This window comes from Cololabis saira, chromosome 12, assembly GCF_033807715.1.
Source record: "Cololabis saira isolate AMF1-May2022 chromosome 12, fColSai1.1, whole genome shotgun sequence".
NCBI classification, from domain to species: domain Eukaryota; kingdom Metazoa; phylum Chordata; class Actinopteri; order Beloniformes; family Belonidae; genus Cololabis; species Cololabis saira.
In genome coordinates this window covers 2005819-2026740 of record NC_084598.1, presented here as the reverse complement: position 1 = coordinate 2026740, position 20922 = coordinate 2005819, and the positions used below count along the sequence as shown (strand labels likewise).

Genomic DNA, 20922 nt, shown 5'->3' with positions numbered 1-20922 from the left:
GGTGGGGAGAACCACAGCCTTGTAAACCAAGAGCTTGGTGTCGACCCGGAGATCTCGGTCTTCAAAGACTCTTTTCCGCAGTCTGGCATAAGCTCCGCTGGCACAACTCAGGCGATGTCAGAGTCGATGTCCGCTTTGGAGGAGAGAAGGCTGCCGAGGTAGGGGAAGTGGTCAACATTTTCAAGCGTGGTGTTGTCCACTTTTATGGTGGGTGGAGTAGGTGGCTGGTTGGGAGGAGGCTGATGTAGCACCTGGGTCTTCTTGATGTTCAAGGCCGGACCCAGGGCTCTGTATGCCTTAGCAAAGGCGTTCAGGATGCCCTGGAGGTCTTCTGCGGAGTGTGCTACGATGGCATTGTCATCTGCATACTGGAGCTCCATGATGGTGGTGTATTGAATCTTAGTTTTGGCTTTGAACCTGTTAAGGTTAATGAGCCTGCCATCAGTCCTGTACCAGATCGGAATTCCTTGTGGCAGCTCTTTGCCAATGAGGTGTAGAATGGCAGAGATGAAGACTGAAAACAAGGTGGGTGCAATAATGCATCCCTGTTTGACCCCTGTCCCCACAGTGAAGGGCTCAGACAAGGAACCGCTGCTGTGGCTGTCATTCCCTCATGCAGTAACCTCAGTATTCGGACATATTTGTCCGGACAGCCGTAAAGCAGAAGGATGCTCCACAGGGCCTGACGATCTACCGTGTCAAAGGCCTTTGACAGGTCTATGAAAGCCATGTACAAAGGCTGCTTATGTTCACGGCATTTCTCGTGGAGTTGGCGTGCTGTAAAAATCATGTCTGCTGTGCCTCTAGATGGACGAAAACCACACTGTGATTCTGGGAGAACTTCCTCAGACAGCGGTAGTAAACGGTTGGCAAGAACACGAGCGAGTACTTTGCCAGTAGTTGAAAGGAGTGAGATGCCCCTATAGTTTCCACAATCTGCTTTATCCCCCTTCTTGAAAATGGTCACTATCAGAGCATCCCTGAGCTCTGAGGGGAGTTCTTCTTTTTCCCAGACCTTCAGAAGGAAGGCATGGAGGCGGCACAGGAGCTCTGGTCCACCTTCCTTTAGGACCTCAGCTGGGATCCCATCTGGACCGGTGGCCTTGTTGTTTTTGAGGCTCCTGATGGTATCTTGGACCTCTGTTAAGGTTGGAGGTTCCCCCATGTCTTCCTTGATGGGACTCTGAGGGAGGTGACTGATGACATCTGGTTGAGTTGTGCTGTTGCGATTGAGGAATTCCTGAATGTGTTCTCTCCATCGGTTGTTTATAGACTCATTGTCCTTCAACAGCTCCTGCCCGTCCTTTGAGCGTAGAGGGTTTTGGCCACGGTGGCTTGGGCCTTTGTAGCACTGAAAAAGCCTCTGGTGTCTCCAGAGTCTGCCAACCTCTGGATTTCCAGTGCTCTCTCAGTTCACCAGGAGTTCTTAATCCGTCTCACACGGTTCTGGACGTCAGCCTTGGCTCTAGAGTGAGCCTGTCTCTTGGCTTTGCAGGTTATGTCGTTTTGCCAGACACGAAAGGTTTCCCTTTTTTTAGAGATGAGCAGTTCTATCTCTGTGTTATTCTCATCAAACCAGTCCTGATGTTTTCTGGACTCATACCCAAGGGTGGAACTGCAGGTATCAAGGATGGAGGATTTAAACAGGCTCCAGTGTTCTGTGATGTTCTCAGGGTAGACCTGCTTGAGACTTTCCCCAAGAGAGGCCTGAAGCGCCTGCTGGGTGGCAGTTTTATTCAGGCTCTCAAGGTTCAGTCTCTGCCGGTTCTGCTTCTTTTGCAATCTCCTCTTCTTCTTGAGTCTGATGGACATCGTGGACCGTATCAGGCGATGATCTGTCCAGCAGTCCTCTGAGTCGATCATGGCCTTTGTGATGTTCACTTTACGCCGATCCATGGCTCTGACAATGACATAGTCAATAAGATGCCATTGTTTGGAGCGAGGATGTCTCCACGATGCCTTGAGTTTGTTCTTCTGGCGAAAGATGGTGTTGGTGATGGTAAGGTCGTACTGAGCACACATGCTGAGAAGCAGAACTCCATTGGAGTTGATGTTCCCGATGCCTTCCTTGCCAATGGTGCCCTTCCAGAGGTAGTGATCTCGGCCTACTCTGGCATTAAAATCTCCCAGAAGGATTATTTTGTCCTCCTTGGGGATTTTTGACAGTACCTCACCCAGACAGGCATAGAAGGTCTCCTTCACTTCCTCATCGGAAACTAGGGTTGGTGCGTAAGCACTCACAACTGTTGCCGTCTGGTTGTTAGCAAGCACCCGACGGAGGGTCATCAGGCGCTCATTGATTCCTACAGGGAGTTCAGAGAGCTGGCTGATCAGTTGGTTCTTGATGGTAAATCCAACCCCATGGATCCTAGGCTCATCTGTGGCTTTTCCTTTCCAAAAGAAAGTATAGCCACCCTTCTCCTCCTTCAGATGACCTTCTTCTGCCCTTCGGGTTTCTGAGAGAGCAGCGATGTCAATCTGGCATCTTCTCAGTTCCCTAGCAATGATGGCGGTTCTCCTCTCCGGCCTGTCACTGGTTGCACAGTCCATCAGTGTGCGCACATTCCAGGCTCCAAAATTAAAGTTTTTGTATTTTCGACCGCAAATTGGTGATCCCTCTGAACACGGTAATCCAGTCGGGAGGTTTGAGGCAGGCTATTTTTAGGGCACCTTTTCTAGCCCCTTCCCCGTTAGGGGTGAGCAGAGTGGATCCTAAAGAGGGCTGCTCAGTCATGGATGTAGCTACCGAGAGGCTCTTTCTGCCTCAGTCCAAGAGCCCAGCGATCATCTAAACATCCACCGCCTGATGTGCCAGCTTGTGACTAGGGGCTTCCAGACTTCACAATCCTGCCCCCGTCGCCACTTACTGGTCGCCACAGGACTTTAACCCGGGATGTTAGGTGGATTCCCTGAAGAAGACGCCTGTGCGTGACTTTGTTTAACGTGGGGAGACTGGTGCACAGACAGCCACCACACGGTCCTTGACAGATCGGGGTCAGGATCCAGTGGCATGGACTCCAAGACGACTGGCGACCCTTTTCTGCTGCAGCCTTCATCCGCCTTCCCAGCCGTTGTGATGCTCCCCTTAGGTCAGCCATCATCCTCCGCCTGGTCCACCGTTGAGGTCTTCACTATTTACCCATAGCTGTGGCTGTTTACCCACAAACCGGGACAGTGGTTGATGTGCAGTTGGACATGTCCACACACAGGTGGGCCTACATGCCGCATCTCTGGGGCCCACTGCTGCTCCGAGATCCCACACAGCTCAGCCTGGAACCTCAAGGTACCAGTTACCGTGTGTGGCCACGAGGAGGCGTGTGCGAGAGGCTGTGTACTGACTGAGGAGACTTACGCACTCGGCTCCTCTTTTCACCCCCCCGGAAACAGAGGGCTAGCCGGTGGCGGTAGCTGAAAGCAGAAAGTAGCAAGCAGAGGCAGCATGCAGCATGCACTAACTACAGGCACTACTACTCCAACACTACCGCACTGACGCATCACATGCCCTGTGTGCTCAAACACACACACACAATGTGCTTTACAGCACTGCACACTCTTAACACCTTTAGTAACAGCAGACTATCAGGGACAAACAGTTAAACACACACACACACACACACACACACACACACACACACACACACACACACACACACACACACACACACACACACACACAGCTGTTTCTTTATTTTAGTCTATTCTGAAGTTTGAAAGACATAATGATGCAGATTAAGATCAAATTATCTGAAATTAAACCAACAATGTGAGTATGAATTGTAGCCCTGCAACCTATCAAACAGCGGGACAGAAGAGTTAACAGTCACATTTTATTTGCAAGGTTTGTAATTCAGCTGATTTGTGTCATGCTGCCTCCTGACTGAAGAGGAAATGCTGCAACTTTGGAAAGGTTAGCATGAACTTTTCAGTGTGTTGCCACAAGAGAGGAAGTAAAATTTCAACATACTAAACATCTACATCACAAACACCATTCGTATTATGGCACAGTTCTAAATTGTATGTATGTATGTATGTATGTATGTATGTATGTATGTATGTATGTATGTATGTATGTATGTATGTATGTATGTATGTATGTATGTATGTATATATATATATATATATATATATATATATATATATATATATATATATATATATATTCATAGGGTTTTGAAGAGGAGGGACTGACAGGAACAAGAGAGGGCGCCACAAACCAAGTGTAATTGAAAAAAGATGATAAGAAGGTACATAATTATCAAAAACATGATTAAAACAAGATTTTAAATTTTCAGCCAAAGTCCCATCCATTCATAAACAGGCATTGTCATCTTAAATGCCCACAGAAAATGTTAGATTAATAACGATATTCTTTTTTAACCTGTCGCAACTGCGCCCGCGCCCACAAAACTAGGTCATTTACAGCTCATAGGTTACGTGAGGTACTCATGTGACGTATCTTTGGAAAGCTAAGATTCTTGTGATTCCACCGATGCAAATCATTTCAGAATATAATCATAGCAGCAGGTACAATCAACGCCTGTGTCACCACAAACAAACAAACAAACATTTACAAAATTGAAGCAACTCACCAATGAAGCCTCATAGTACTTAATCCAAAATACATTATTATACCAGTAATTATCCACAAACAGCCGCTGCATCATTTTAAATTAGCCAATCAATGTCCCAAATTTTCAACGTATTATTTGCTGTGACTCCGCTTTGCACGTATACATCACAGATATCTTAATAATAATAATAATTTATTGCACTTATATAGCGCCTTTCAAGGAACCCAAGGTCGCTTTACAGGAAAACAAAAACAAAACAGGAAAGAACAAACAAAACAAAAACACAACCGGGACAAAACAACAGGGGAGGGAACCACTTAATGGGGAAAGGCCAGGGTGAAAAGGTGGGTTTTGAGTTGTGTTTAGAAACTGTCCGGAGAAGGGGAGTCACGGATTACGGCAGGGAGAGAGTTCCAGAGGGGGTACTGTAGTACTGTAGTACTGTAGTACTACAGTACTACAGGGAGAGAGTTCCAGAGGGTAGGGGCAGCAACACTGAAGGCTCTGTCCCCAACGGTCTTCAGTCTGGTCCGGGGGATGGAGAGCAGACCATCGTCTGAAGACCTCAGGTTCCGGGAGGGAGTGTGGTGATGAAGGAGGTCAGACAGGTACTGGGGGACCAGAGTGGTGAGGTAGGTGAGTAGGAGGAGTTTGTACTGTATGCGGAACTTAACAGGTAGCCAGTGGAGGTGGGTGAGGATGGGGGTGATGAGGGTGGGGGTGACGTGCTACCAGGGCTTGGTGTGGGTGAGAACCCTGGCAGCTGAGTTCTGCACGTACTGGAGCCTGTCCAGGGTTTTACTGGGAACCCCGGACAGGACTCCATTACAATAGTCCAGTCGGGAGGTGATAAAAATGTGGATGAGAGTTTCTGCCACAGAGTCAGAGAGTGAGGGACGGAGACGTGCGATATTTCTGAGGTGGTAGAAGGCAGATTCTGTGACAGATTTGATGTGTGACTGGAAGGAGAGGGTGGAGTCCAAGATGACACCCAGGTTACGGACCTCGGAGGATGGTGTGATGGTGCATTCGTCCACCCTGATGAGAAGATCTCCAACCTTCCGGAGCAGTGGCTTATCGCTATTAAGTTTGAGAAAGTTGGTTGTCATCCAGGATTTTATGGCAGAAAGGCAGTTAACCAGAGACTGTGGGGGGAGCTGGGAGGATGGTGAGGTGCTGAGATAGAGCTGGGTATCATCAGCATAGCAGTGGAAACTGAGACCATGATGGCGTATGATCTGGCCGAGGGGGAGCTGTTGGTGAGGTAGGATTGGAACCATGATAATGCAGAGCCAGAGATACCATGGAGAACAGACAGGCGTTCGAGGAGGATGGAGTGGGAGATGGTGTCGACGGCAGCGGAGAAGTCGAGGAGGATAAAGAGACTGATGTTACCAGAGTCTGAAGCAGTGAGGAGGTCGTTTGTGATTTTGATCAGGGTGGTCTCAGTACTGTGGTGGGTTCTGTAAGCTGACTGGAGGGGTTCATAGAGCTCATGGTTGGACAGATGCTGGTGGAGCTGGGCCGCCACTGCTCTTTCCAGGATCCAGGAAAGGAAGGTTGGAAATCGTCCGGAAGTTGTTGAGGTCTTCAGGGTCCAGACCAGGCTTCTTCAGAATGGGAGTGATGGAAGCGATTTTAAGACTGGGGGGCACTGTACCAGAGCCCATGGAGGAGTTGATTATGTCAGTGATGACAGGACAGAGGGTAGGAAAGCAGGCTTTAACCAGAGCAGTAGGCATGGGGTCCAGAGGACAGGAGGAGGCTTTGGCTTCTTTGGTGACCAGTTTGGTAACCAATGCAGTAATGACAGGGGGGAAGGAAGAGAGAGAGCAGTGAAGCTCCAGGAGCGCACCACTTAGTGGCCCGGACACGCCAGGGGAAGGAGGGTCAGGTGTGAGGAGTTGCTGGTGTCTAAAGCCTGAGTTATGGTTCTTCGTCAAATCGACGCCGTGCACACGCTGTCACTGTGACGCCATCATGACGCCATCATGACGCCATCGTGAACCCTTCGGACTTCTCCGTCACTACATTTCTCCGTGGTGCAGTACCCCCCGTGATGGCTAATTCGCGATCCTTTCCTGAATGGTTTATTTGACTTTTTCCGGTCACAGTGAATCAAAGAGATAAGGACAACTATTGTGCAAAAAAACAAAACCAAAAAAATCACACATACAAGAAGAAAATAGCGCTGAAAGTTCACGACTGCTTCAAACCAGAAACGCGTTGCTACCAAGCGAACAAATCACAGCCCTCTCGGTTTGCGTTTGGTCTGTGTCGCAATTTTTGGGAGGTGCACGTCAGTGACGGCGTCAGTGACGGCGTCAGTGACGGCGTCAGTGCAGTGACGGCATGTGGTCTGCGTCGACGCCTACCACATGCCGTAGGCACGGCATCGTTTTGACGCAGAAACATAGCTCAGCCTTTAGTCTCTTGGTCTTAAAATGGAGTCTGTACGCTGTCCTTTTGATTGACACCTCATTCAACCATATAGGAGCTTCCCTGTCCTACAAAAGCGACTGCATATTCACATAGAGCACGGTTTGCGCTGCGCCACCGCCGGGTAGGGCGCAGAGTCGGCGCAGAGCCTCCACCACCTTCTCTCCTATTGGACACAACTTCCTCTCTTCTCCCTTCTCTCCTATTGAACGCGACGAAATGTCGTCAAATCGGGACGGTGAAATTAAAAAATGTTCAATTTGGGCGCAGGCAGGCGCGGAGCAAACGCTGCGGCAGGTGCCCTCGGCGACAGAGCGGTCCGCTCTTGCACCGTGGTAGCACATTCACAATGAATGGGAAAGCCGGCGGCGGTCTGCGCCTTGCCCCCTCTATGGGGCTAGAGGGCGGCGGCCTGCGGGGGACAGCAGGTCGGAGCAGAAAAGCAAAGGGAGGATGGCGAGGGATGATTCCAAGGCCACACACAACTGCTTCCAAATAAATTGTATTTTATTCATAAAAATAATATCTAACCACATGTAATGAATTGGGTTATGTGAAAAATTTACACAAATAAAAAAAACACAAAAAAAAAATGGACAGTGCACCCACTCGCACCACAGATTTCTTATGATGATGTAATTGATGATTTTGCTGCAAAGAAGGCTAGAAAAGTCAAAGATTGCATTTTGCCACTTTACACCTGTTGTGAAAGGGTGAAAGAGCCATGTTAAAAAATCTGCTACAGTCTGAGCACTCAATTCAGATTATGTGAATAAGCCTAATCGTATTTTTTTTATTTAATCATTTTATTTTGTTCATTATTTATAAATTTGAATGTGTTAAGGATGCATTGATGGGATGTGTTTTTGGGATGGGTTTTGGGGGGGGTCATGAAAAAAATGAGCCAGTTGGAACCAATGGTGCTGATGACTGGCACATACTCACCCCACAGTTTTGGGGAACAGATAATTGCCGTAGCCTAGTCTGGATTCAGTTTCATAAACCTGGCATGGTTGCTGTTTGTGTCTCTGCCTGTTCCCGTTTCTGTTTGTTTGTTTTCTCTCTTGCAGATTCCAAAGGCTTGTGTACCCGTTGTGTGTTTTCCTGTGTTTCTCTCATTTCAGACTTGCAGCAGATTGCAGCCCCCGCCCCGATCCACCTCATATATATGTTTAAAGAAAAACACAAAAAATAAACGCTTCATGCAATGATGAGAAAACTGGCTCATAGGCTTCTGGCCTGTCTTCCTCAGGCCAAAAAAAAGGAGGGGACGAAACTGAACCTACCTTTGGTCGTATGCATTGGAGGTAATGGCAGTTTTTAGAGTTCCTCCTCTTGTAGCGTAGACACTGATCAGGCCCTTCTCCGGACTCCGCCTCCAGCTGTTAACAGAGGATAACCTTTGATCTGCTATAAAAATCTGAATCATTACTAGTGGCAAAATCTGCTCTGTTATCTAAAGCATTTCTACTGCCTGAAACATACCTACTGCCTACAAAACTGGTGACAAAACACTATTCAGTACCATGGTTTATTAGAAATATCCACATTACAAGATCACGGGACAAACACATACAGTATGCTACTACTAGTACTTGTGGCAAATACTAATAATCTCATGTTATTGCAAACTAAACATGCCACTCATAGGTTTTAGTCACTATTAGGAGTCACTATAGTTACATATAAAGATGTTGGTGGTCTCCCCCCACCCCGGTATACTGTATATTGATTAACTGTTGCAATACGGATGAATTTGCTTCCTGTGATTCCAACATCCAATAAATTCTCAAAGAATGCTACTGAGTGCAGTTTGCTTTGTTTTCATCATCTAAGTTCTCTGTGACAGGGTGCAGGATTGGGGCGGGGTCTGCAGGGGGAGAGAGGGAGTGCGGGGGAGTGGCGCACAGGTGACGCAGCTGGAACAGCTGACGGTACACAGGTGTGTCTAATCACTCTGTGTATTTCAGTAGTGTGCGGGCCCTGGAGACGGGAGAGGACGGGAGCAGAGCGGAGCGGAGGTGCAGCTCTGCTGACGGTGCGGATGCACAGAGAACCTCTGCAAAAGACAAAACTTGGCTGGTAGAACTAAATAAAAATATTTCTACCCAAATCCTGCTGCTGTCTTGAGTGACCCCCGTAGCAACGAGACGTGCTACATTCTCCATGTAAATTCTCAGCAGACTATGAACTAGCTTGTCTTGACACCACTCACCACTTTTTGCACTCGTGGAATTGCTGCCTGATTGGGCCTGGGACTCAGAATTTAGATTTGATTAGACTAGTCAGATTCACAGATCAAGTTAATTTTCCACTTCACCAGAGATTATCTGCCTAATTATTTTTAATTATGAAAATAATTTGAAAATGTGAATATTTTTTTTTCTAAATCAACAATTCCGGGGAGAAGAAATGTCAGTTTTCCCATTTATGACTTTTAAAAGAGACAAATATGATAAGAAAGAGAGATGAGCTTTCTTCAGTAGTTACAATTGTGACACATTATGACTCACTTCAGATCATGTTAGTTTACTTATAAACACAAATATAAATGGAAAACCTGTGTGTCCATATCAAATCTGTGAATGGATTTGCCTGATCTGTCCTGTCATGTGACAACTAAGCTCATTTAGAATTGAATGCTGCATGTTTATAATTTATAAGTATTGCTGTGGTCGTATGGGCTGATAGGATGAAAGCTGAACATGTTGGAACAAATAAATGATATCTAAAGTCAAAGTTAAACATGAACTCCATCAACGCATATGAACTAGTGAGCTCTCCATTTAGCATACAGGACTGTCTCAGAAAATTAGAATATTGTGATAAAGTCCTTTTATTTTCTGTAATGCAAAAATGTGATACATTCTGGATTCATTACAAATCAACTGAAATATTGCAAGCCTTTTATTATTTTAATATTGCTGATCATGGTTTACAGTTTAAGAAAACTCAAATATCCTATCTCAAAAAAATTGAATGTTCTGGGAATCTTAATCTTAAACTGTAAACCATGATCAGCAATATTAAAATAATAAAAGGCTTGCAATATTTCAGTTGATTTGTAATGAATCCAGAATGTATGACATTTTAGTGTTTTTAATTGCATTACAGAAAATAAAGAACTTTATCACAATATTCAAATTTTCTGAGACAGTCCTGTACAGTATTTCACAGGACTGTAGTGTTAGGTTAAAGTTGGGCTGAGGAAGAAGTGAAACCTCCAACCAACACATCAACACACCCACACACGATGGACAGTTTCATCCCCACAAGCACGGATACTAATCAGCACTAACAAGCAGATTTCTGTCTTCTCCACTAGCAGGACAGTATCTCCTAGTGTACCTGCTCTATTTTCTGGGGCAATAAACCTTTGATCTTATGTGTACCAGTAAACCTTTGATCAAACACTGGTGGAAAGTGAACAGCTGATTGTTGAATTATTAATATTCCAATCAGTCTTGCACACTCTGGTGCTACAAACACAGTGGGAGAAGACTCAGTTATTGTCCTTACAAGACTGTCTCGTCAAATTAAAATATTGTGATGAAGTTCTTTATTTTCTGTAATGCAATTAAAAAAAACAAAAATGTCATCCATTCTGGATTCATTACAAATCAACTGAAATATTGCAAGCCTTTTATTATTTTAATATTGCTGATCATGGTTTACAGTTTAAGATTAAGATTCCCAGAATATTCAAATTTTTTGAGATAAGATATTTGAGTTTTCTTAAGCTGTAAGTCATGATCAGCAATATTAAAATAATAAAAGGCTTTCGTAATGAATCCAGAATGTACAGTATGACATTTTTGTTTTTGTAATTGCATTACAGAAAATCACAATATTCTAATTTTTTATTTTTTATTTATTTAGATTTATTTTTTTAACACAACCATTCAAACAGACAAAAGTAAAAAATAATCATCTTCAGGCTAATTAAATCAATAAAGTAATAAAATAAATAAAAAACAGGCAGAACTAGAACAAACATGAACTCATAGAAACTCTGTGTGTGTTTGAGTCTGTGTAAATGTGACAAAACATGCAAAAACAAACATTTTTCCCAAAGAATCACCCAGTGATGTCATGAGATTGACGCGTACGTGGATAAAAGGGATAAAAGAAAAGTAACAGCTCAATGTAGCCTAATGTAGCGGAGTAAGAGGAACAGTTTCTCCTTCACAAATCTACTCAAGTAAAAGTAAAAAGTATAGTGATTCAAAACTACTACTAAAAGTACAACATTTCCCAAAACTTACTCAAGTAAATGTAACGGAGTAAATGTAACTCGTTACTACCAACCTCTGCTCAAATGTCAACAAAACCAAGGCATGCTAGAATTCAACTGGATGAATGAAATCTCTTTCATTTACGAGATGGTAAGCAGCATTTCCCTCTGGAACCCATTATTTCTCTGCATCGCTGAGCTGAGAAACCCAGTCTCATCAAATAGCAACGTTTATCCACAGTACAAAACTTATTATTTTCACAATAAGGCCTCTCAAATTGTGACATGTTCACGTTTTTTCCCCTTATTATTTTCTATTGGCCTGCCGAAAAGTCATGTGACTGCCCGCAGCTGCCTTGTAAAAATAAAAACAATTAAACAACAATTAAACGATTAAAATTAGTGGTATGGAAATAGAAAGAGTATACGAAAATAAGTTCCTGGGGGTAATAATTGATGATAAACTTAGCTGGAAATCCCACATAAATAGTGTAAAATCAAAAATGTCTAAAACCCTAGCAATATTAAGTAAAACAAATGATTTTTTCTGTCAAAGAGCAACAGTTTTTGATGTTTAACTCACTCATAGGCCGCGTTCAGACTGCCAGCCAATATCCGATTTTTAGCCCATCCAGAATTGAAACTGGATGACTCTTTTGAAGTCTGAACAGTCCCAAACCGCATGAGATCCGATTTTTGCAAACCAGATCAAAACCACCTCCGGGAGGTAGTTTCATATCGCATTTATATCCTATTTGGGCAGATGCGTCTCAGTCTGAACATCCAAACACTCAGATCGGATATGACTGTCCCAGACCCATGCTCCAAACCACCCGCCCATTTCCAGTTGTGGAGCTACTCATCCTTTCACAGAGAGCATGTACAATCTCTGATGTCACGTCAAAAACTATATTATTTGTAGTTTAAGTGTTGCAATTTCACATTACAAATCATGTTTTAATAGCAGAAAAAAGACTGCATTTCCACGTACGGTGCGGGTCGCCGCGTACCCTACGCCGTAGGTCTGCGTTGGTGTAACGCGGAACCATAAATCAGCCTTCAGTCGCGCTGTGAGCCTGAACCTGCAGCCCGTCAGCTCATCAGGAGGAGAGGTTATGGAGCGGGGCTGCCAGTTGTTCATTGCAGGTTTGTTTTGTTAACTCTGAGCTTTGTTGGTTGGTTTGTTAGTTTGCTGGTGGTTTTGTTCTGAACACTTTTCTCTGTTTCTCATTTTGCTGGGACGCCGGGTCCCTCCGCAGAGACACAACTTTTGCGGTATATGCGTTCATTGTTGTGTCTAAAAATGATGCGCAGTGCCGACCCAATCAGAAACGGTACAGATATTTTGGGATTTTTTATATATAAAAAAAATACATGACTTCACACAATACACGCGCTGGGTGACGCCTCCGCTCCGACGTCGTTGCTACGGCAACCCGTCAGATCAGTCAATGATGTGGCCCAGTCTGAACAGAGCCAGATCCGATATGGACACTTGCTAAAAACAGTGTGGACAGTCAGCCCTGAAAATCGGATATGAGAAGGAATCAGATATGAATCAGATTTGCCTGCAGTCTGAACGCGGCCTTATTCTTCGAATTTTGGAACCCCCGTGTTTTTGTAAGACAACATAGAAATTATTGCTCGCTCCAAAAAAGCATGTTTAAAAAAAAATAAATTATTATTATTATACCTTTTGTTTGGCAAGAAAATCGGGGATATTTTTTGCGCTTTTTATTTTCCTCCATATGAGGTTAGACATAGTTACATGGAACATTTATCTGACCAATGCTCTTATTGTACAATGTTTGTGATGCATATGGTTCATTGTTTTACACTGAGCTGTTTAAAAAAACAAGGAATCTTAAGTAATAGTAGTAGTCTTTACAAGTGTAAAGTTGGGGACTACATTGTGTTTGTATTCAGTGGCGGCTGGTGATAAAAAGGTTTGTGGGGGGGCAGTGGCGAGTGGGGATTAAAACACAACTATAAACTCTACTTTTTTTTAAACTTTGTTTATTAAGATTTTCAGTTTTTTATAAAGACAGGTACAAAAGACAAAGACAAAAAACCAGATTGTGGGTAACCACTAGGTGGAGGCAGAACATGCATGAACTGCAATATAAAACATGGTAGCTTATGTACAATAAAGTAAGTGATACCCAGTACTGGAGTTGAGGCGGGATGAGGGGGGATGAGGGGGGACGGCATCCCCCCTGAAATAAAAACGGTCCAAATCATCCCCCCTGTAAAACTGCCATCCCCCCTTTCCATCCCTTATGTCATTTCATCAATGAATGTGGTTTTACTGCTATTTCAACATTTAGAGTCATCACCAGAAAAATAACACCAGAAAAATAATTTTTTTTGACAATTTTTACCTGTTTCAAGTCAATTTTCACTTGAAATGAGTAGTTAAGTAAGTTATGAGTCTTGTTTTAAGTGAAATGAGACAACTTTTAACTAGAAATAAGACAAATATTCTTTAGAGTTTTTGCAGTGATCCATGTTACTTATCCTGTGAAGGACAGAGTCATATTGATAAGTTCAGAAAAGTGTTTTTTATTGTTGTGTTTTGATGTATTTGATGTAAGCCCAGTGGATATTTAAAGCTTACAGAAGGCTGCATTTAACTGCTGCTATGTCATTCCTGCAGTATTTCTGCAGGTGTTTTGGTCACTACTATTATTTGTAATATATTATATTATTTGTAATCAGCACAAATTATGTGTCCCCATATGATCAAATCCACCATCCCCCTGATTCTTTTTTACAACTTGAGTACTGGTTTGCGTTGACAACAGAATGTCTCCTTAGTGATCAGATTCCACAGTTTGTTGTTTATGACTCACTCAACAACCAAAAAAAAACTGGTTATAAAGAGATACATTAGTTCTGATAATTGAGTTTGATTCTCAGATAAGCAGAAATGCTCCTGATATCCTTCTCTGCGCTGGTTCTCTTGTGCTCTTGTGTCTGGAGTTACGAGGCTCCTGAAGATCAGCAGGATGTGTTTTCCAGCAGAGCCTGCCCGGCGTTCCTGGTGTTCAGGAACGCTGCGTACCTGGCGGGAGCCACCGTGGAGCTGCCCTGCCTCTGCAAACCCCCACAGGTACGGAGACCTGGCACTGGTGCACAGCAGGTCTGGGTCAGGGGTCGGCAACCCGCAACCCGCGGCTCTTTAGCGCCTCCCTCGTGGCTCCTGGAGCTTTTTAAAAAAGGTTTGACCTTTTTTTCCCTTTTTTCTTCTTTTTTTTCCTTTTTTTCTTCCTTTTTTTCTCAACATTTCGACTTTTTTCTCGAGATTGTACTTCAACATTAATCTCGACATTTCGACTTTTTTCTCGACATTTCGACTTTTTTCTCAAAGTGCATAATGAAAAAAAAATCTTCCCCCAGTTCTCACTAATTTAGAAACATGCAGCATGTTTTGCCTTCATTCTAAGGCTTATACAAGACTTTTCATTTTTTTGCGGCTCCAGACATATTAGTTTTTTGTGTTTTTGGTCCAATGTGGCTCTAAAACATGTTGGGTTGCCGACCCCTGACCTAGATTGAAAGTTTCATCAAATCTGGTAATTGTAGACAGGTGGTGATTATTTTTTTTAACTATTATGTTTTTCAGGCAGAATGCCAGATACCTTTTAAAAACAAATGAAAGGAGCTTGAGGCAGGATTGAGGCTGGATTTATGAAAAAAATCCGTATACATTTTAAGTTTTCTAGTAATAATGTCAGATGAAGTGTTCCAAACCCAAAAGAATGAGCCCTCCAGTGTATCTCTCCGTTGCCTTAAACAGGCTGTGTGCTGCAAAATGTGCTGCAATTCTGGGCCCGAATTTCCTGCGCTGTCCTGCGGATGTGACGTCACATGACGCTGCATGCACGTTCTCCCCGTTCTCCCGTGCCGGCTTCACTGTTGGCTGCAGTACCCCCGGCGGCCGTCGTGGTGAAGGGTGGCGCTAATGAGTCTCATTTCTTAAAAGGAGCCTCATGCTCCTTTAACATGGATAGGCTAAAATGTAAACATTTGGAAATGCTGTAGTTCACTTGAAGACGAACTCTTCTTTTCTCTTCTCACTGCAAAAACTCACAATCTTAACAAGAATATGTGTCTTATATCTAGTTAAAATGTCTCATTTTTAGTCAAAAAAATCTCACAAAAATGGCAGTATATGTAAAACTAAAGGTAGCCTAGATAAAAACAGGTGCAGGATTCTGACATTGAAATGTGTAGCATTGTTTATCTGGAAAACATCACTGATATTGACACTGGCACATTTTCTGCATATGTTGCTCCTTCTTTTCGTCAGGTCCAGTCAGTCGTGTGGTTCTTTAGGAAACACCAGGGCAGCTCGGAGGAGACCAGAGCCCTGACGGATCACCATGGAAACAAGCTGTTGGATACGAGTCAGGTCCCGTCCAGCAGCGACCTGCAGAGCCGGTTCTCCATCCGGCTGTTCAGCCTGCTGATCTTCAGGGCCGGGCCCCGAGACTCCGGCCTCTACATCTGCGGATCAACACACAAAGACTTCTTCTTCGGATACGACCTGGACATCCAGGAATCTCACGGCTTCAGTTTCATTCCCAGGTTAGAAGTGAGGCAAGGAATGAAACACTTTTAAAACTTTGTGATGGCAAACACTTATGTTGCTTCTCAGAGGAACTGAATGTGTGACCTAACTACTGCTCTGAATAAAAAAGAAAAAAAGTATCAAGTCAGGGAGAACAAGTAGATTTATGATAATAAATGGACAAATAATGCAAATAGAGGGAATGCGCGTGACATCATAGATGGTTACGCCCAGTACTCGAGTTGTAAAAAGAAAATCAGGGGGGATGGTGGATTTTATCATATGGGAACAGATAATTTGTGCTGATTACAAATAATATAATATATTACAAATAATAGCACTGACTAAAACAGCTGCAGAAATACTGCAGGAATGACATAGCAGCAGTTAAATGCAGCCTTCTGTAAGCTTTAAATATCCACTGGGCTTACATCAAATACATCAAAACACAACAATAAAAAACACTTTTCTGAACTTATCAATATGACTCTGTACTTCACAGGATAAGTAACATGGATCACTGCAAAAACTCTAAATCTTAACAAGAATATTTGTCTTATTTCTAGTTAAAATGTCTCATTTAAAGTAAAAAATCTCATTACACTTAAAACAAGACTCATCACTGGAAAAAACAACAATTTTCACCTGTTTCAAGTAGATTTTCACTTAAAATAAGTAGAAAAATCTGCCGGTGGATCAAGATTTTTTTGCTTTTAATAAGAAGATAAATCTTGTCCCACTGGCAGATTTTTCTACTTATTTCAAGTGAAAATTTACTTGAAACAGGTGAAAATTGTCAAATAAGTTATTTTTCTGGTGTTATTTTTCTGGTGATGACTCTAAATGTTGAAATAGCAGTAAAACCACATTCATTAATGAAATGACATAAGGGATGGAAAGGAGGGATGGCAGTTTTACAGGGGGGATGATTTGGACCGTTTTTATTTCAGGGGGGGATGATTTGGACCGTTTTTATTTCAGGGAGTGATGCCGTCCCCCCCTCATCCCCCTCATCCCCCTCAACTCCAGTACTGGTTGCAGACATTTCTGCCACTCAGTGCCAGTAAGGGGACGTCCAGTGGGGAAGTGACGTCAATGCAGACCCTCTATAGTTTTCACATTTTCCAATTCTCATGAGACAATTTTGAGGGGGTAAAAAATGTTACTTGTATACTCATGAAGCAACTCACTTTATTAGGGACACCTGGCATTCCTAATGAAGTGGTGAGCGTATATAAATATATTGTAACACATAATAATCATGATATTTAGTAACAGAAGGAGAGACACGGACACTTCAATTAATATAGATGTATTGAAATGAATAGAGTAAGGGAAACAGAGTTTTTGGGTGTCATGCTGGATGAGAATTTGAATTGGAAATCACATATCAATTATACAAAGATAAGAATATCAAAAACAATTGCTCTGTTACACAAAGTAAAGGATTCATTGGACAACAAAGCATTGTACATTTTATAAAACACTCTGATTGTTCCATATCTGACCTACTGTGTTGAAGTTTGGGGAAATGTATATTCAGTCAATTTTCATTCTGCAAAAAAGAGCCATAAGGATAACTAGTAGAAAACGATATAGAGATCCAACAAATCCATTATTCCTTCAGTTAAAATTGTTGAAATTTCATGAATTAGTAGATTATAGTATTCTGCAAATTATGTTTAAAGCTCATAAAAAAACTTTACCAATCAACATTCAGAAAAGATTTGAAAAAAGAAAAAGCAAGTATAACTTAAAAGGAACAGAGATTTTTTTTAAACCAAGATTCAGGACTAAATTGATGGAACGTTGTGTTTCTGTGAAAGGAATCAGTTTATGGAACAATCTGAATAAAGAAAACAAAGAATCCAAATCAAACATTACATTCAAAAGAACAATTAAAGCCAGTATGTTAAGTAAATATAATGAAAAATGTTAGTTAAGTTTCATTAACATACCCATAGCCGGCGGTAATTTTATTTTATTTTTTTTTTTTATTTACTTAGTTGTTTTTTTTTTTAATTTATGTTATTTGTGAATTTATTTCTAGGGAAAAGGGGCAGATTAGATTAGACAATTTATGAACATTTGTATTTGTATTGAATTGTTTGTTTTATTTTTTGAATGAAATAAAGAATAAAATGAAAAAGTGAATGAATAATCCACTATTTTGCTGATTCCAGATTTCCTCCAGAAAGTATGAAAGAGAAAAGGCGAGCTGAAAAGGGAACTGTCCTTTCTCAGGTCCTGTACCGGCCCTTCACCAGCTTCCAGCCCTGGTCCGTGTGCGACCGCTGTGGGGTTCCCGGGGAGCAGGTCCGTGTGGGCCTCTGCTACGTCCACTCCCAGTTCCTGCACGTGCGCTACCGACGGACCAATCAGACCGTTGCTTCCTGCGGTTCAGGGGCCGTCCCCAGGGACCTGGGCAGGATTGGACCTACGATGGAGGTCAGAAGCTGCCAAACGGCTTGTCCAACTGAAACACCTCCCTCCTCTAAACTGCTGACGTTCATGGCCTTTCTCGGGTACAGGTGAGCATGCGGTCCGGACAATAATTACACAGGTAGGGGAACGGTTAAATTGCAAAAACAGATAACAGCTGGGGTCCTGAATAGGTCAGTGGGTCATGCAGGTCCCGATTACAGAGCCTGTACCCAGTACTGGAGTTGAGGGGGGATGAGGGGTGATGAGGGGTGATGAGGGGTGATGAGGGGTGATGAGGGGTGATGAGGGGGGATGAGGGGGGATGGCACCCTCCCTGAAATAAAAACGGTCCAAATCATCCCCCCTGTAAAACTGCCATCCCCCCTTTCCATCCCTTATGTCATTTCATCAATAAATGTGGTTTTACTGCTATTTCAACATTTAGAGTCATCACCAGAAAAATAATTATATATTAGATATAATATGTTATATATAAATAAACTTATTTGACATTTTTTTCAAATAAACTTTCACTTGAAATAAGTAGGAAAATCTGCCAGTGGGACAAGATTTATCTTCTTATTACAAGCAAAAAAATCTTGTTCCACTGGCAGATTTTTCTACTTATTTCAAGTGAAAATCTACTTGAAACAGGTGAAAATGGTTGTTTTTTCCAGTGATGAGTCTTGTTTTAAGTGTAATGAGATTTTTTTACTAAAAGGAGACATTTTAACTAGAAATAAGACAAATATTCTTGTTAAGATTGTGAGTTTTTCCAGTGATCCATTTGACTTAGAGTCATATTGATAAGTTCAGAAAAGTGTTTTTTATTGTTGTGTTTTGATGTATTTGATGTAAGCCCAGTGGATATTTCAAGCTTACAGAAGGCTGCATTTAACTGCTGCTATGTCATTCCTGCAGTATTTCTGCAGGTGTTTTGGTCACTGCTATTATTTGTAATATATTATATTATTTGTAATCAGCACAAATTATCTGTCCCCATATGATTAAATCCACCATCCCCCCTGATTTGTTTTTTACAACTCGAGTACCTTTTAATGGACCAGAGTTATTCAAATATGGGTCACACAAATCAGCCCCTGGAAACTTCTTCCATCTTCCAATAGAGATCATAAAAGTTTGAACTTGAGCATTCTGTTTTTATAAATAGTTTTTCCTGCTCTTGTTGCATGCCATGACCGTTTGCTACCCAAAATACAAACACAAACATATGGTGTTTTTTTCCCGGTATAACGGATGTCTGTTTCTGTGCCGTAGTTCTGACTCCAGAACCTTGAAGGTGCCAGTGTTCCATGTGAACCACCCAGCGCGGCGTGTCCTCACCCTGGGGTGCCCCGGTGCTCGTCCTGACATGGCTGTGGCCTGGGATCAGGGATCTAAACCAATCTACCGGTCTGAGCTCTCAGCAGGGGGAAACATCAGCACTACGCCCCACAGGGTACAGATAGATGCTGGACATCACTTGGTGTTTCAACCGGCACAAATCCACGACTCAGGTACCGTAACAATAATGCTTAATAATGGTTCTACTTCCATCCACCAGTCACATTTACTGTAACTCTACAACACTGTTCACTTCAGTTGTATGTCAAAAAATAAAGAAAATATACAAACACATACACACACACACACATACACACATATACATATACATATACATATATATATATATATATACATATATATATATATATATATATATATATATATATATATATATATATATATATATATATATGTTATTTGTTATTTGTTATTATATGTTATTTTATATATATATATGTGTGTGTGTGTGTGTGTGTGTGTGTGTGTGTGTGTGTGTGTGTGTGTGTGTGTATATATTTTCTTTATTTTTTTTTAAATTTACATTTTCACTGGCATGATGCTTGATGAGCAGATAACTGTCTGTCACTACATCACTTAATCCATTCACGTGGTTCTTTTGTTCATATTTTCTGTTATTCTCAATTTTATTATGGCACCACCTTCTGTCCTACTTCCTTGTTTATTTCATTTCAATCTGCCTGTTGGTTAAAAGTGTGTCCTTTTGACCCGTTATGTGTCTTATTAGTGTCATAATCAATGACTTTCCATTGGGGGTCTTTGATTGTAATGACAAATTTCTATATACTGATTAAATTAAGTAAAAATATGAATTATACAAAATAATGAAGTATGTTTGTGTTGTTGAACATGTAGGAGTTTACACCTGCTGGCTCCAGGGCCGGCGTTCCTCTGAGATCCATCTCCTGGTGTATCTGCATCTGGGCCGCGGCCGCTCAGCGCTGTCTCATCCGGAGTTTCCAGCAGCCGTCACTACAGTACTGAAGTGTTACGCTGTCATCACTGCTCTGTTTCTACTGCTGCTGTTCTGCAGAGCTGGGCTCAAACATTTTAGAGACACAGCAGATACACATGTTGATTAAATCATCCTCAACTACAGCAAAAAAGCAGTTTTGGTGGATTTTTTTTTATTCTTTTCTCAACCAGCTTTATTTCTTATTTTATTTGATTTTCTTTTTGAAGTTCCTTCAAACATCAACCAACATTTACATCCAAACTGGGTACAAAGCTTGTTTTTTTAATTGCATGTCAAAAATGTGTACAAGGTAGTCAATGCTATAAAAGTCATAAAAAGGTTTATCCAATGTTAAACCTTT

The 20922-nt window shown here is 42.2% G+C and overlaps 1 protein-coding gene across 1 annotated transcript; it reads left to right on the top strand.

Annotated features, from left to right (window-relative positions):
• The first annotated feature begins 5797 nt into the window (after positions 1–5797).
• On the top strand, positions 5798–20688 carry LOC133457574 (Ig-like V-type domain-containing protein FAM187A). Its single transcript, XM_061736947.1, has 6 exons — positions 5798–5835; positions 14227–14356; positions 15557–15834; positions 18001–18348; positions 19520–19758; positions 20462–20688. Exons 1-6 carry the CDS (start codon positions 5798–5800, stop codon positions 20686–20688), a joined length of 1260 nt encoding a protein of 419 aa, XP_061592931.1.
• The last annotated feature ends 234 nt before the right edge of the window (positions 20689–20922 follow it).